The sequence below is a fragment of the Hemitrygon akajei genome, unplaced genomic scaffold, assembly GCF_048418815.1.
Source record: "Hemitrygon akajei unplaced genomic scaffold, sHemAka1.3 Scf000130, whole genome shotgun sequence".
In the NCBI taxonomy this organism is placed as follows: domain Eukaryota; kingdom Metazoa; phylum Chordata; class Chondrichthyes; order Myliobatiformes; family Dasyatidae; genus Hemitrygon; species Hemitrygon akajei.
Window position 1 is genome coordinate 1,302,778 of NW_027332016.1, and position 17,238 is coordinate 1,320,015.

The following is a 17,238-nucleotide window of genomic DNA, read 5'->3' on the forward strand; positions in this document are numbered from 1 at the left end:
CATTCAGATGCTCAGATGGTCACTTTCAGACCGCGTCTGGACTCTTGCAAAGACTTCAGTTGCTTCTTCCCATCTTGACTGAACTGATTCCTCGACAAGCTGGAGCAGATCGAAGAAGGGCGAGGAAAGCAACAATGACAAAGAAGGGTCAATCGCAGTGGACCGGAGATAATGTTTCAACAACACTGACATTTAACACCATGACCGCGCATGCGCCGACTTCTCATCACATCGAACCAGAACACAAAGCACTCACCAGATCTGTCTGAGGCTCGGGAGGGCCTGTACGATGTGGCGTAAAACAGGGAGAGATCTGTCTGTGAAGGAGTTCGATTTCAGATTCACCACCTTCAGAGAGCCGTGCACACGGAGATCGGAGACGAGATCGTCCGCGCAGTCATTTGTGAGATTGACATTGTACAGCCTGGAGGTGAGAGGGAGGGGGAGATGGAGACACATAGAGAAATAGATTTGGAGTGAGCAGGAGAGAGAGGTGCGGCGAGTGGAGAAGGGAGGGAGATGGGATGAGGGAAGGAGGGAGAGATAGAGAGAAAGCAAGAGTGAGAGACAGAAAGAGAGGGAGAGTGTGTGAAAGGCAGGGAGGGGACGAGGAGAGGGAGTGAGGGAGAGTGAAAAAGAGAGCGAGAGAGATGAAGAGATACAGATAGAGAGAGGGAGAGATAGAGAGACAGAGTGGAAGTGATAGAGAGGGAGAGGTTGGAAGAAAAAGAGGGAGAGGGGAAGAGAAAGTGGAGGACAGGTTAAGAGGAAATGGTGAAAATCTAATTATTGAATCAATTACTGATGGCATCAATATTCTGTGTATGAAAACACGTTCTCTCAGTGTGTGGTACTTACTCCAGTGTCTGTATTTTACAATCCGGTTTCCTCAGAGCTACAGTCAGTCCCGAATCATTCAGTTTATTCCCACCCAGGTCCAGATCTGTCAGAGAACGATTCACGGTGATAGCAGAGGCGAGATCTTCTATGCAAGAAGTTTTGAGACGGCTCCTGTCCAGCCTGGAGATGTGGGTGAAGGAGAGCGAGGGAGGGTGGGGGGGGGGAGATATATAGAGGAGATATTGAATGAACACGGTGCAAATTCCCAGTGTTTATCAGTCACACAATTACTGATCACATTACTGTTCAGTGTCAGCCCCCCCCCCCCCCCACTGACCGCAATCACGTTCTCGCAGAGTCTGGTACTTACTCGAGTCTCTGTATTTTACACTCCGGGTTCCTCAGAGCTGCAGACACCAGTTTCACTTGTCATTTGTTCCCAGTCTAAACACAAAGAGAGATGCTGATAGATTCAAAACCTTGGGTCTAATATAACAGGATTTCACTGTACTAACAAAGGAAACATAATGAAATTAAGTCATTTACAAGTTATCCCTCTTTCACCGCGGCTCCTGGTTATTTATGAAATATGCTAAATAAAATCCTGTGTGTGCGCGTTGGTAAATGCACCTTATTCCCGTACATTGTCTGCTGTGCGTGAGAGCTATCGAGAGAAATCTCCCACTCACGAGGGGGACAGGGGCCTGCCAAGATCATAATGCTTTCGACCGGGGGAGGGAGGAGCCAGCAAAAAAAAAAAGTGCGGTGGCGTCAGGCGGAGAAACGTAACAGTGAGTGCGAGGAGTGAGGGAGAGAGAGAGAGACGGAGAGATTAACAGACAGGCAGGGGGAGAGGTCAAGAAAAGTGGGAGATCAGAGAGTGACTGAGAGAAGGTAGAGAGAAGGGGAGAGGGCAGAGCGAGAGAGATGGTGAATGAGAGTGAGATGGGTGGTGAAGTGATGGAGAGGGACAGAGTGAGTGAAAGAAAAGGAATTGTTACTGGACGATATAGGAGAGCGAGAGAGAGATGTGAGGGGGGAGTGGGTAGTGAGTCTGGGGAGAGGTAAGGAAAGGAGAGAGGAAAAGAAGTTTTGGAGTGAGTGAGAGATAGAGACAATGATAGAAATAGTGGGAGTGAGAGACAGTGAGATGGAGAAGGTGTGAGTGGGAGGGGGAGAGAGAAAGCAAGAGAGTGAAACAAACAGAAAGAGAAAGAGAGACAGAGGAAAGAAAGACAGAGAGCTAGAGACAGAAAGCCGGAGAAGGAGAGACAGAAAGAGAGAAAGAGCGCGAGGGAGAGAGAAGAAGAGTGAGAGGGACTTTAGTTGGGGGTGGCAAAAGTAATAAAACGTGTGATAAAAATACGATCCAGAGTGTGAGAAAAAATGACGTTTACCTCAAATCCTGGCACTTGTGCAGCCCGGGTCCCAGCCGCTGGAGTCCGTCACACTGAATGTAGCAGTGATCCAGGTCGAGGTGTTTTATTGTATCACAGAACCCACTGCGGCCTGAGCCAGTCCACGATTCTGAGACTCAAGCAGGTAGTGTAAAGTGTTCAGGAGGCGCTTTTTACCTCCTTCATTCCTCGTGTTTCCACTCCGACGTTTGACCTCCTCCTTCACCCAGTTAGTCACCTGGCAGGCTGTATCGTCAGGAAATGGGCCCAGAAACTCCTTCCAGCGCCAGGCTGACCCCCGAGGAGAGACCAGCAACAAAATGGAGAAACACCTCAAACCGCCCATCTTCCTTGCTATGTGCCACAGTGAGAAGTTTCACAAGATCCCTGCGCACTGAACTCGGGAATTGTGCGAGTGCAGCTACAAACTCTTGGATGGTGAGATGTGGGAATGTGTACACCACGCTCCGATCGGAATCCTTTCTCTCCAGTAACTCCATCAGGAACCTGGACAGGAACTGGGAAGGCGGCAGATTGTAGTTAATCAAAATCAAATCTCCGTCAGTAAACACAATCTTTCTCGCGGTCACTCCTCTGAAGGCCATCTGACCAACCCTGAGTAACACAGCATGGGGTTTCTCCACCTCGTGGCTGTGGTTTTTCAGGATGTTGTAAATATAGTAGGAGTACACTTGGGTGATGGTCTTGGGAACTTGCTGCGGGTCCCTGACTCTTTGTGTGAAGAAGGGGCCCAGTGCCAGAGCGAGGATCCATCAGTAGGAGGGGTTGTAGCTCATGTTGTACAGGATCTCGTTCTCCTCCACGTGTTTGAAAACCGCTGTTGCCACTGTCTGATCATCAAAATGCCTGACGAAATATTCCTTCCATTCCTCACCAACAAATCCCAGGATTTCAGCCCAGACGCTGATCTCCGTCTTTTCCACGAAATGTAACGCAATGGGGCGTATGGTCACCAGCACTGAACACCCTGGGAGCAGCTTGCCCTGGGTTAAACTGTACACAATGTCAGATACTTAACGCCACCACTCGGGATCTGGACACTGGTGCTTGGGTTCTGTATCTCTCCAACTGTCTGCAAAATCGATGCTGTGTTTGAATTCATCCAAACCATCGAATGTAAACAATAATCCCTCTGAGTTCTTCCAGACCTTTTTGAGCAACTTCCCAAAGTAAGGATACTGAGCCAGAATCAATTCCCTCAAGCTTATTCTACCGTTAAAGGAGTTCAGTTCTCGGAATTTGAAACTGGAATTGTTGGTATATTTTCCCTGTGGCCCAGTCGTGAACAATGTTTTGAACCATTGCTGTTTTCTCAATCCCAGCCACTCCGGCCACTGCTGCAGAACTCCCAGTATTTATTCTGGGTAAAGCTGCTCTGAAACAATTGATCAGTCTGGATTTTTTCCAGTTCCGTGCGGAGATGTTTCTGTCTCCATTTTTCTTGGACCCGGCCTCTTGCCAGCAGCTCGTGTTTCACCAGTCTCCGATCTCGAACATTAGAAATGATCGGGAGCTTAGTGTATCGATCAACCAGCTGGAAAACCTTCACCTTCTCCGTCATCAGGATTGTGTTCACTCTCAGTGTTTCAGTCTGTATCCTCAGAGTCTCCTTGTGTTTCTGTTGAACATCTTCAATAGAAACGGTGAGAAAATTATCACTGCACTAGAAAACATTGAACACTCTGATTGGAACATTGTTAAACTGACAGGAAATAACTCAGTTTCTATCGATGAGAATGCGGTCAATGACTAAGGAAATCTCACATCCCATCCTGAGCGGTGAAGGTAGATTGTGCCCCACACCCCCGGTACTCCATGATACCCTGCTCGTTCACCACGCATGTTCCTTTTGAAAATACAGCGACCATTTTCTTGGCAGCACATACAATGCTGGAAAGAACTCAGCAGTTTGTATGTGTTGTTTGCGTTTCCAGTAACTGCAGATTTCCGCATGTCTATCTATCTATCTGTCTCATTACCTATTTATCTATCTATCCATTCAACTATCTATCTACCTATCTATCATCTATTTATCCATTTAACTATTTATCCATCCATTTCTTTATCCATCTACTGCTTATCTCTTTATCCATCCGTCTATCTATCTATCCATCCATTTTATCAATCTATTAATTCAACTATCTATATATCCCGGATCCCACTCAACCCCATAGACCTGCCTTCTCACCATATCTTTGGGTGTCCTGACCGATCAGCAAACGATCAACTTCCGTCTTAAATATACCCACGGACTTGGCCTTCACCACGGTCTATGGCAGAGCATTCCACAGATTCACCACTCGTTAAAATAAAAACTTTCTTACCTCTGTTTTACCCCTCAATTTTGAGGCAGTGCCCTCCAGATCTGGATGTTCCCTATCATCGGAAACACCCTCTCCACATCCACCCTAACTAGTCCTTTGAACATTCGGCAGATCTCTGTAATCCACACGTTAAACCACCTGAAATTGCATGGGACTGCAGTTTAGTAATTGGTTTGAGATGACCGCATCATCACACACCCTTCAGTTGCGAGGACAAACCACAAAAGCCTCGGGTGATACTCAAGTGCTCATAAGGATCAGGACCTGTTGACATTGTAAAGCTTTCATGAAATCATGTCTGGCAAACATGGTTAAATCTGGAACATTCAAATCTGATTTCAGGCTGAATGCATTGTTTTACCGTACCAAATTCCTGGATTTCCTGCAGTAACTTATTCAGCTTCGGTAACCCGTCCCTCATTTTCACAAAGGATTTCCATATCACCCTCCGGGCCGGAGCTTCTTTGTCCATCACTAGACTGAGAAAGAGTTTGGATCTCTCTGCTCGGTTTCCCTTCTCCATGAGCTCGGCGACTTTCTGTAAAGGAGAGCATTAAATATATTGTGTATATTTAGAGGATCGGTTCAACGGGAGGAGGGTGTGGGGGTCAGTTTTTTTAATCAGGACTCGTGGATGCCTGGCATGCGCTGCCTGTTGTGGTGGTAGAAACAAATACATTAGAGGCTTTCACCAGACGTTTGGATAGGCGCACGTTTGTAAGGAGGTTGGAGGTATATGGACATGGTGTGGGTTGGACGGATCAGGGTTTAGGTCGGCACAGCATTGTAGGCCGAATGGGCCTCTCTTGTGCTGCACTATTCTATGTTCTATGAGCGGACTGTCGGACTGCTCTGTGAGGAAACTTTCTGCTCGGTGGCCGGACGGCTGGATAGTTCTGAGCACCGGAGAAACCACTCGTCTGCCTCAACTGTAAATCTCTGAATTCAGGCATGTCAATAAATATTGTACGTTAAGGCAACTACAAGGCAGCGGTCCGGTGGCATATTTAGGGGGGCGCGGGGCGATGCACCACTGCCACGTTTCTCCGTAACTCCCTGGCCCTTGTTCACTGCGTTGGCAGTGATGGTGACGTCAGGCAGAGGTGGTCCGTGAACACGTGAATTGTGGCTGTTACAACTCTGACGTGGTCACGCAAAGCATGACGTCATCGATGCTGGGTTCTGTGCTGCCGTCCGGGTCAGGCCTGGTTCTGTCTATCCTACGTCATGGCCGATTAATTACCCCTTTAACCTCATTCTCCTGCCTTCTCGCTGTAAGCCCTGATGCCTGAACTAATCAAGACAAATTCCACAAATGCCCCAGCTGATCAATTCTTCCTCATCTCTGATCTAAAGGGATGTCCTTACATTCTGATGCTGGCCCATCAGCGCATAAACTTTCGGAATATTGGAATAACTCCACAGTCCACACTCTCCAGTCCTTTCAATATTCCATGTTGGTGCGGACTTTCCAGCGCATCTGCAGATGTGAACTGCCCACTGTTGGGGACATTTACAAAGAGTGTTGTGTAAAAAGTGCCCAAAAGGTCATTGGAGACCAGAGTCAACCCCAACCACAATCTGTTCCAGCTAGTACCAACTGGGAAACGGTACCGCAGCAGAAAAGCTGCAGGACAACTTCTTCCACCAGGCCATCAAAATCATTTCAGTTCAATGAGATTCTCCCTCAGTCTTCCAAACTCCAGGGAACAAGGGCCCAGAGCCACAAAACGATCCTCGTCTATTAAACCTTTACTTCCATGTGTCACCTCTGTCCCCTCTCCAATGCTTGCTTATCCTTTTTAAGGGACCCTCAAAGTGCAGAATATACTCCAAATACGGCCCGAGCAATGTCTCAGCATTATATCTATGTTTGTACCTTCTCACACTCTCGAGTTAATTATATGATTACATTTGCTTTTCCTGTCACCGACTCAATCTACAAGGTAACTCTTAGGTATTCCAGCACTGAAACTCCCATTTTGAACCTCCGATTTCTGAAATTGCTCTCCGTTTGAAAAATACTCCACACCTCACTTCCCTACACCTATGCCATCTGCTCATTCCCCTCTGTCCAAACACTTCTGCTTTTTCAACTTTCGCAGCCTTTCTCTTTCATCAAACCTGGCCCCAAGTCATCCAGCTCGTTAGGATATATAACGTGAACAGAAGAGGTCCCGAAACTAAGCTTTGCTGGAAAAGCTTCCAACTAGAAAATCCTAGGGTCAATTGCTTTATTTACGCATTTGGATTTTCAGAAAGTGTTTGACAGGGAGCCGCGCACGAGGATGCTGGAAAAAAAAAATAGTCCCCTTAATTCCAACAATTTGTCTCCTGTCACTCAGCCAAACTTCTGTCCATGTTGCTATGTTTTTTTTTTATGTAATACCATGGGATCTTGTTTTGTTTAGCATCCTCGTTTGCCGCTCCCTCTCGTGTTTTCTGAAAATCCAAGTGTGTAACACGGCAATTGACTCCCCTTTGTCTATTGTGCGAGTTAGGTCTTAGCTCAAATAAATCTGACCGATTCACCTCAAGGAAGCCAGGCTGACTTCGGCCTGTTTTATCCCGATACTTCATTCTTAACGATGGACCCCAACATCTTCCCAGCTACTGAGGTCAGGATACCTGGCCAATAATTTCCTTTCTTCTGCTGTCGTCCTGAGTAGCACAGTATTTGCAATTTACTGGACCTCCGGAATCATTCCAAATGGAAAGATCACTGTGAATATTTCCACAGTCTACTTAGCATCAAGTTACTGCGCCCTAGGCTGCAATCCATCCGTTATAGTTCCCTCCCCCTTTGTAATAGGAACTGTGCGCAGCTCTGCCCTCTGACACTCGGATTTCCAAATATGACTGGTGTCTTCCACAGTGAGGGAACATAATTATTGAACTCTCCTGCTGTTACTTTGTCTCCAATTACTACCTCTCCAGTGATCCAATATCGACTCTCTCTTCTTTTTAGCTTCCTTACATGACAATAAAAAAAAACGTTTGGTATCCTTTTTTAATATTATTGGCCAGAATACCTTCATATTTCATCTGTCTGGAGACTTCCACAGCATATTCTGCATTTATCTTCCATTTTACATTCTCTTGTAAGAGGACATTTAAAAAGGAAAAGAAAAAGAACAAAAAAGGCATGAGGATGCCCAAGCAGACCAGGCAAAGGAGAATCGTAAGGGCATCTACAGATTTACTGAAAGCAAAGGAATATCAAAGAGAAAAATTGGTTCTCGAAGATTAGCCTTGTCATCTCTGCATGGAGCTGATGATTTTTGTTTACTTTGGAGACTGTTGCAGAGTATACAGACTGAGGCAAAAGAACAGTGAGGCAGATTAGGTATGTCATATCTAGCCAATCCTATAGAGTTGTTGAGGAGATTTCCAGGAAAACTGAAGAAGACAGCACAGTTTGACAGAATTTCGCATGCAGAGGTTAATCAAGGTTCAGTCATTTGGCATTTAGGACAAGAAAGTTGAATTGTACTTTGGCTTTGCGTGAGAAGCCAAAGACTGTAATCGACGACTTCCTCTTTGACTGGAGTCCTAGTGTGACGCAGGGATCCGTACTGGGTTTTGTTTCCTATATTAACGATCTAGATGATAGCGTTCTAAAATGGATGAGCACAATTTCGGAGGACACCGGTACTGGGTGTGTAGTGAAGAAGGCCACAATGGTTTACAGTAAATGGTCTGAAACTACAGGTGGAATTTAATGCAGATAAGAGTGAGGTGTGGCGTTTTGGGAGGACATGGCATGGCAGGGCTAACACAATGAAATGAGAGGCCAGCAGAGTGGAGGGATCTGGAATGCAGATGATATTTCCCAGAGGGATATTTAATACAGATAATAATACAAGAGGGATCTGGGACACTGCTGATGATACCCAGAAGGATCAGGAGTACAGATAGTAATTCCCAGAGGGATCCGGAAATTCAGATGTAAGCAATTATATAACTATGTTCATATTTTGTGTTTCTGGCACGTTGGCCTTCATAAATCACAGTACTGAATACAGAAGTTGGGATGTTGTGTAGTTTTAAAAGATGTTGGCGAGGCGTAATTTGGAGTATTCTCTGCAGTTCCGCAGCTATCTCCAGAATGAGCAGGGGAAAAAGACGACGATTCCCTGCTGTCTCTATCAATCAGGAAATTGGGTAGAGAATTTGCGACGGCACGTTTCAGTTTCAGATGCTGGCGAGGACACATTTCATATACAGCTTTCAGTCTTAGTCCCCCCGATGCAAGAAATATGACACTGAGCTTGAAAGAGTGCCGAGGAGGTTTAGAGGAATTTTCTGGTACTTGAGGGACTGGGTCATAGAGAACAGCTGCCCAGTTTGAGACTGTTTACACTGGTCCTTACGAAATTGGTTTTACACTGGAGCATAAAACGTGAAAGGCATCTGTAGAGTGAACACACAGTCGTTTCCCCAGGGGAAGAGAATGACAAACTAGAGGGCATAGCATTATGGTCAGGGGAAAGGGGGATTTGAGTAGGGTCCCGAGGAGAAAGGTTGTTCATACTGAGGGTGACCAGTGTATGAAATGAGCTGGAGGGAGTGGTCAAGGCAATGTATATATCAACAGCAGTTGAAAGATAACTTGATAGACACATGGACAGGATATGTTAGAGCGTTTCGAGCCACACAGAGAGAAATGGAACTAGCGTAGATGTAATCTTGATCGGTATGGTTCAATTGTGTCGACGGCCCCATTTTGGCTTATGTGAATTCAACAGCCACGGCACAATAGTCTCTTGACTGCGGGCGTTGCACTACCGTATTATTGGATCGGGATGAAGGAACCTCACGCTGGCCTTCGCACTGGCTATGGAAGAATGACAATATACAAACTTTAGCCCTGTATCTGGAATGCGGAGTGGAGTGGAGGACAGGCGTCTTTCTCCAAAGGAAAGAGTTAAACATGGACGACACAACTTTCCAGTGGATAACATTCGACAGTCACCATGATATTTCATTGAGATAAGTATTACTGATAGCGACTCATTGCCTTACATTCGCCATACCAAAAGATTGCGCTCAGCATGTTTCGAAGGCGCAATTGATCTTGAATCTGAAGGCGCAACTCCCCGCCTCTGTGGTTGCAGTCCGAGCGTTGGATAGTTGGGAGAAATTGTTCTGCGACCAACGTCACTACTGCAGCGAACAGGACCGAGACTCTAACCAGACTGACTCCTCTCTCGCACTCTGTCTCATCAGTGGAGTGTGTGATGGGATGATGTGGAGGGAGATTCACTCTGTGTCAGATCCGGTAGGTTGTGATGGAATGATGCGGAGGGAGCTTCACATTGTGTCTGATCTGGGAGTATGTGATGGACTGATGCAGAGGCAGCTTCACTCTATTTCTGATCTGGGGAGTGTGTAATGGGATTTTGTGGAGGGAGCTATAGTCTATGTCAGATCCGGGAAATGTGTGATGGGACACTATCGAAAGAGTTTCACTCTGCTACTGCTTCTGTGAGTGAGTGATGGGATGATGCGGAACGAGTTTCACGTTGTGTCTGAACCGGGGTGTCTGAGGTGAGGCGGTGTTTTGCGAGCTTCACTCTGTGTCTGATCTTGGAGTGTGTGATGGGCTGATGTGGAGAGAGCTTCACTCCAATTCTGATCTGATGAGTGTGTAATGGGATTTAGTGGAGGGAGCTACAATCTCTGTCAGATCCGCGGAGTATGTGATGAGACTCTGCCGAAGGAGCTTCACTCTACGTCTGCCCCTGTGAGAGAGTGATGGGATGATGAGGAGGGAGCTCCGCATTGTATCTGAACCGGGGTGTCTGATATGACACGGTGTTTAGCGAGCTTCGCTCTCTGTCTGATCTTGGCAGTGTGGGATTTGAGGACGATTTAAAGGGAGCTTCACTGTTTCTACCCCATGTTGAGTTTGATGGGGCGGTGTGGAGGAAGTTTCACCCTGTTCCTGAAACGGCAAGTGTGACATTGGGTGGTGCGGAGAGAGATTCTGTCAACGTCTGCCCCTGTGAGTGTGTGATGTGACGGTGGAGGGAGCCTCACTTTGTCTCTGACAGAAGAATTTTGTATTGTGACACCGGGCGTGAGATTTTCTCAATGACTGTACTTGGGATTGCATCATGGAATGGTGTGGAGAGAATTCCCTATGTTTGTCCCTGTGGGTGTGTGATAGGATGGTGTGGAGGGAGCTTCAATCTGTTAGTGATCCGGGTTGTGTGTGATGGGAAGATATGGTAGAAGCTTCACTCTGTGTCTGACCGGCAAGAGTGCGGCATGAGCTTCGGTCTCTGTCTGCTCCTGTGAGTGAGTGATAGGATCGTGCAGAGGGAGCTTCACTGTGTGTTTGAACCTGGGCATGTGTGAAGGGACGGTGTGGAGGGAGCTTCCCTCTGTGTCCGACGCTGGGAGTGTGTTTCTCCTCTAATGAGACTCAATTCTGAGACCAAGACAGGAACTTACTGCGATTTATTGATTTCATCATGACAAATATAAATTAAAGAACATGTGAGCTTCTAACTTGCGGGAATAAATAAGCTGCTCCCGATTCGCACAGTCACACACAATTAACTGACCGGCCACAGTGAGTAACAGGTTGAATAATCAATCCCGCTTTATCACCGCCACTCTGCACCGGGGAACCGTTGATAATAAAATCACACTTCAGGGACATGTCTTGGATCGCTGCAGATCCACGGTCACTGCCGAGGGATCTGTCAAATTAACATCATTATATCGGCCAGACTGCCCAATGCACCGTCCTCAGCAAAGTGAAGAAAAGCATTCTCTCCGGATAATCCCATCCAGGGACACGGCAGTCCCAGACTGAGCCCCGGTCCCGGCCTCTTCTTGTCTGTGTAATTACCCACGGTCTCACCAGGGGCAGTCTCGAAGCCGGACATCCCGCGGAAGGAAGCAGCGCCGCCAGACAACAGGCGGAAATACGTCACTGCGAGATCGCTTCCGATGTCACAGAGCGCGAGACCGGAGCCAGTTCCGTTAGAACAGTTGTGATTTAAAACCGGCGAGCGGCCATTAAAGGTAAGGGCTGCTGTTGAATGGGGGGGGGGGGAGGGAGTTAAAGGGGAGGGCGGGGATGTCCACACATTCAGATGTTCACACGGCCACTGCCAGTCCGCGTCTGGGTTCCTGTAGGGATTTCAGTTCCTTCCTCCCGGCCCGACTGAAATTATTGCTCCACAGGCTGAAACAGATGGAAGAATAAAGATGAATTAAACAGATTACAGGACAGTGTCAGTAACAGGGGACCAGTGGTAATATTTCAACAACATTCACAGACAACTATCACCAGAAAATCCGCAGATCCGCTGATATTTTACCAGATTGAACATTCACACAAACACTCACCTGATCCATTCCAGACTCGGGAGGGTCTTTATGACGCGGCGGAGAGCAGAGACAGATCGGTCTGTGAGCGAGTTTGAATTCAGGCTCAGCACCGTCAGTGATTGGTTTGTACTGAGAGCGGAGACGAGATCCTTAGCACTAGAATCTGTGAGACCGACACGGTACAGCCTGGAGATGAGAGAGAGTGAGGGTGAAGGACACAGAGAGACAGGGGACGGTACAACCCACCAGAGTTTATCAGTAACTAAATTACTGATCACATTAGTGTTCACTTTCAAACACTCAGTGACTGTAAACACAATCTCCCACAGTCGGGTGCTTACCGTAGTGTCTGTATTTTACACTCCGGGTTCCTCAGAGCCGCAGATACCAGTTTCACTCCTGAATCTCCCAGTTCATTTTCACTCAGGTCCAGCCCCTTCAGTGATGTGTTTGTACTGAGTGCGGAGGCGAGATCCTCGGCAACAGAATCTGTGAGACTGACTCTCTGCAGCCTGGGATTGAGAGAGAGTGAAGGTGAAGGTCACAGGGAGACGGTAGACGGTACAAATCCCCAGTGTTTATCAGTAACACAATTACTGATCACATTAATGTTCCGTATCAGTCAACCAGTGAGAGTAAACACAATCTCCCACAGTCTGGTCTTACCACAGTCTCTGTATTTTACACTCTGGGTTCTTCAGAGCCGCAGACAGCAGTTTCACTCCTGAATCTCCCAGTTCATTCCCCCCGAGTCTAAACACAAACAGAAAAATTAATGAACAAAGTGATTCAAACTGCAGGTCTGAGGGAATTTCTCTCACTCGGATATTGCAGGAAACATTAAACCCTTCAGTAAATCGCCAATCGGAGTTCCCATCACTGTCAACGTCCCTCATTACCCAGCTCCAGGGCATTCACCAAATGTCAGTAATTTAGTCTGTCGGTGTGACCCTGTAAACTCCACATATTCCGTCTCATTCCCCAATGGTGAGGCAAACGTTCCTGATGTGAGATGGTCAGGAGGGGCGTGATGAAAAGTGAGAGAATGGTTTGTGACTGGGGAAATGTCGATGGGAGATGGAGGAAGAGATCCCACCTGAGGCAAAGGGATAGGGAGAGAAAACCCCCTATCTCCCTAAAGGGGAACGGGGAACAGAGATCCAAAAGTAGGGAGGGGATTGGTATGAGAGATCCCATATCAGTATACCGATGAGAAAAGTTAATCCAATGGGATGAGATGATCCAGAAATAGATCGTACACGAGAGGTGGGTCCGAACTGAGGACCACAATGGGAAATGAGATGAAGCCATGTGGTGTGGATATCTGGTAGTGAGCAAAGTCACAAAGGTGGACTGATGGTGATAGGCACACGCGGGGAACGGCAGGGGAGGACTATCACTCAATGGTATTTCTCTCCCCACTCGGACAGTCTGCTGACGGTCTCTTGTCCCTCACCGGGAAGGGGGTGTAAATCTGTGACCCACCCGCTGCAGTCAGTGTCACTATGGGTGTCAGTAACAGTGAGAAGGAACATTGTCAATGGACGTGTCAGGGGCAGCGAGAAACACGGCCATTCCTGTGATTTACTACCATTAAGCCATTGGCCGTTGTTCACGGATCTGATGAACTCTATAACAACCCTTCACAAAGAACTCCAGAACTTTCCTGTTCTTGAGGAATTACTGACCTGGGCAATGTCTGGGCATTTTTCATAACTCTTCATAATCTGATTTACTACTGTTTTACCCAAATCCCTTTACATTGAAATAAGACTATAGAGCTGTTTCACAGTTCAGAGTGAGAGATAAATCAAATTACCCCAACTCCAGGCACTTGTGCAGTCCGGGAGCCAGCCGCTGGATTCCATCACACTGAATGTGGCAGCTCTCCAGGTCGAGGTGTTTTATTGTATCGCAGAGCCCGATGACATGAGACAGGACCGTGCAGTCAATCGGGGTCAGTGTCATTCCACGGAATGAAAGTGTTTCCACAGATCCCATTGTGGCCTGAGCCAGCCCACGATTCTGAGACTCAAACAGGTAGTGCAATGTGTTCAGGAGGCTCCTTTTACCAGCTTCACTCCTTGTGTTTCCACTCTGGCGTTTAACCTCCTCCTTCAACCAGTCAATCACCCGGCAGGTTGTTTCATGAGGAAATGGACCCAGAAACTCCTCCAGGCCCCGAGCTGTTATTGGCGAGGAGAGACCAGCAAGAAAACGGAGAAATAACTCAAATCGCCCATCTGTCGTATTGCAGGCTTCAGTGAGGGATTTCAGGATATCCCCGGGATATGGATTCATAAATATTGCGAGTGCAGCTACAAACTCTTGGATAGTGAGGTGTGGGAATGTGTACACCACACAAAGGGCAGAATCCTCTCTCTCCAAAAGCTCCTCTAGGAATCCGGACAGGAACTGGGAAGGCTGCAGATTGTAGTTGATCAGATCTCCATCTGTAAACACAATCTTCTTCTCGGACACTCCTCTGAAGGCCATCTGACCAACCCTGAGGAACACATCACGGGGGTTCTCAATCTCACGGCCGTGGTTTTTCAGGATGTTGTAAATATAGTAGGAGTACACTTGGGTGATGGTCTTGGGAACTCGCTGCGGGTCCTTGACTCTTTGTGTGAAGAAGGGGCCCAGTGCCAGAGCGAGGATCCGGCAGTAGGAGGGGTTGTAGCTCATGGTGTACAGGATCTCGTTCTCCTCCACGTGTTTGAAAACAGCTGCCGTCACCGTGTCATCTTCAAAATACCTGATGAAAAATTCCTTCCATTCCTCGCCAACAAATCCCAGGATTTCATCCCAGGTACAAATCTCTGCCTTTTCCAAGAAATGTAACGCAGTGGGGCGTGTGGTCACCAGCACTGAACACCCTGGGAGCAGCTTACCCTGGATTAAACTGTACACAATGTCAGACACCTTGCACCGGAATTCAGGATCTGTATACTGTGATTCTGTGTCTCTCCGACCATCAGCAAAATTGAGTCTGTCCTCGAATTCATCCAGACCATCAAATATAAAAAGCAACACCTCTGGGTGTTTCCAGACCTCTCTCAGGCAATTCAAAAAGTAAGGATACTGATGCAGTATCAGTTCCCTCAGGTTTATTCCGCAGTTAAAGTTGTTTAAATCTCGGAATTTGAAACTGAAGACAAACTGGAACTGCTGGTATATTTTTCCCCTGGCCCAGTCGTAAACAATCTTTTGTATCATTGTTGTTTTCCCGATCCCCGCGACCCCGGCCACTGCTGCGAACTTCCCGGATTTGTTTCCACAGAAAGATCTTCCCAGTTTTTTAACAAAGTGCATCTGGAAAAACTCATCCGTCCGGATTTTGTCCAGCTCTCCGTGGAGATGTTTCTCTGTCCACTCCTCGTGGTCTCTGCCTCTTGCCAGCAGCTCATGTTCCACCAGTGCCCAGTCCTGAACAGTGGAAATGACCGTGAGCTCAGCGTATCGATCAACCAGCTGGAAAACCTTCACCTTCTCCCTCATCAGGATTGTGTTCGCTCTCAATGTTTCAGTCCGTGTCCGCAGACTCTCCATGTGTTTCCGTCGAACATCTTCGAACGGACATAAATAAGTTATCAATGCTTAATCTGATGAACAGAACAATGAACACATTTTGCAAATTTAAAAACGTAAGGGGGTTCTTTTGTAACTGCGTATGTTAATCAAAATGGCTTCTTTGTTTTGTTAAAATTAGGAATGCTTCTTTGTTATGATAAGTGCTTTCTCTCGCAGTTTGGGTTAAATTTACTCATGACGAGAATTGTATTCGTTTTCTAACCAATTGGGATTAATGTTATTCTCTCTTCTGGGTCTGTAAGCTATTGTTGGCGGGCTTTTGGGGTGTCAGCGCGAGGGGGTCAGAGATAGATGGCGCGATGCTGTAAGCTGGGTGAGGAAAGGACCCCAAGCGGGGTTCCGAGACCAGGAGTTTCGGCGTTGAGAGGAGACAAGGACAAATGGGTTTGGTTGATCACTTCGGGTGGTGCTGAGCTGCGAGTCGAGGAGGTCTGAGGGAATCGACTGGTGGCCGGAAGACTTCGTTAATTGAGCTCCAACGGTTGTGCACGAAGTGGTTTGGACTTCGATAAGTTTGGCGCCTTTTTTATTTTTTTTCCCTTCATATATACTGTATCCTTATTAATCACTTAGTTCTAGTAATATATATAAAGTGTAATCATTTAATCGCATATGTTGTACTGTCTGTTATTTGGCGGGGTTGGGGACATCACACAACATCCACTCAAGCTGATTACCCAGTTTGGCGGGGCCGAAGGCTGCTCCCCCTAAACGGAAGCGAGCTGAGCGAGCCTGAAGTGAGCCGGGGGGGTTACAAAAAATACACTTGTTAACGACATTTTTTGGGTGAAATCGGGAAATCAGAGATAAGAGTGTCAGAAAGTGAACGATCTTGCAGAAACAATTCTGATCTGATTCAGATTCGCTATTAAAGTCTCCGCTCTCCGCTCTGTTGGTAGTTTGCAGATTCCCCGGTGTTCCAGCAAGCACCAAGTGCACACGTGATTCTGGAGAGGAGAGTGTTGTGTGGAGCGGCTGGTTTCACTGCTCAGCTTCTGCTGAAATGTGCAACACTGCAGAGGGTTACAGTGGGCGGGGGGTGGGTGGAACATACTTCTCTGTTTTGCTTTTCTCACAATAGACCTTGATACTCCGTTAGGTTTAAACTCTCGGTGCTGAGCCAAAGAAAAATAACATAATTTCTGTTTCGAATTCCAGTCTGAGCTTGGCACTGTGTAACACGCTACCACACACCTGAACAGTATCCTCTGCTCCAAGGAGCTAGTACATGAACTCAGGCAATTTGCTCCCACCCCATCTCTGCAGTCCCCTCTGTTCCGAGAATCTGGTGCGTGAACTGAGGCAATTCCTGATGTTACGTGGAAGAGCAGGAAACTGAAGAGGATGTGGGCAGTAATAGGGGACTCTATAGTCATGTGCTATTCTGTGGACACAAAAAGAAGTCACAGATGGTACTTTGCCTCCCAGGTTCCTGGGCCCGATTTTTCTGGACACATTCACAATATCCTGAAAACGGAGGGCGAGCCACCGGGAGTCGTGGTAAGTATTGGTACCACCGACCTAGCAAGGGTACAGAGCATAGATTGAGGTATCAGATAAACGTGTGGCCAAAAAATTATATTAGGGGGACGGGAGTCAGATTTCCGAATAGTTGTGAGCACTTCTGGGGCAGGTGGGAACTGTACAAAAGTGATGGGTTGCGTTTGAATACGAGGGGTGCACAATATTCTTGCTGGCAGATTTATTAGAGCTGT

The 17,238-nt window shown here is 47.1% G+C and overlaps 1 protein-coding gene across 1 annotated transcript in view; it reads right to left on the minus strand.

Annotated features, from left to right (window-relative positions):
- Nucleotides 1-11,092: 11,092 nt before the first annotated feature.
- The window catches only part of LOC140723724 (NACHT, LRR and PYD domains-containing protein 3-like), a 45,504-nt gene continuing 39,358 nt past the window's right edge, over nucleotides 11,093-17,238 (minus strand). The window contains exons 7-11 of the mRNA XM_073038272.1: nucleotides 13,749-15,498; nucleotides 12,596-12,682; nucleotides 12,271-12,441; nucleotides 11,948-12,115; nucleotides 11,093-11,783 (exon numbers count right to left, since the gene is read on the minus strand). Coding sequence (XP_072894373.1) covers nucleotides 11,696-11,783; nucleotides 11,948-12,115; nucleotides 12,271-12,441; nucleotides 12,596-12,682; nucleotides 13,749-15,498 — 2,264 coding nt within the window. The 3' untranslated portion in view covers nucleotides 11,093-11,695. The remainder of the gene's footprint in view (nucleotides 11,784-11,947; nucleotides 12,116-12,270; nucleotides 12,442-12,595; nucleotides 12,683-13,748; nucleotides 15,499-17,238) is intronic.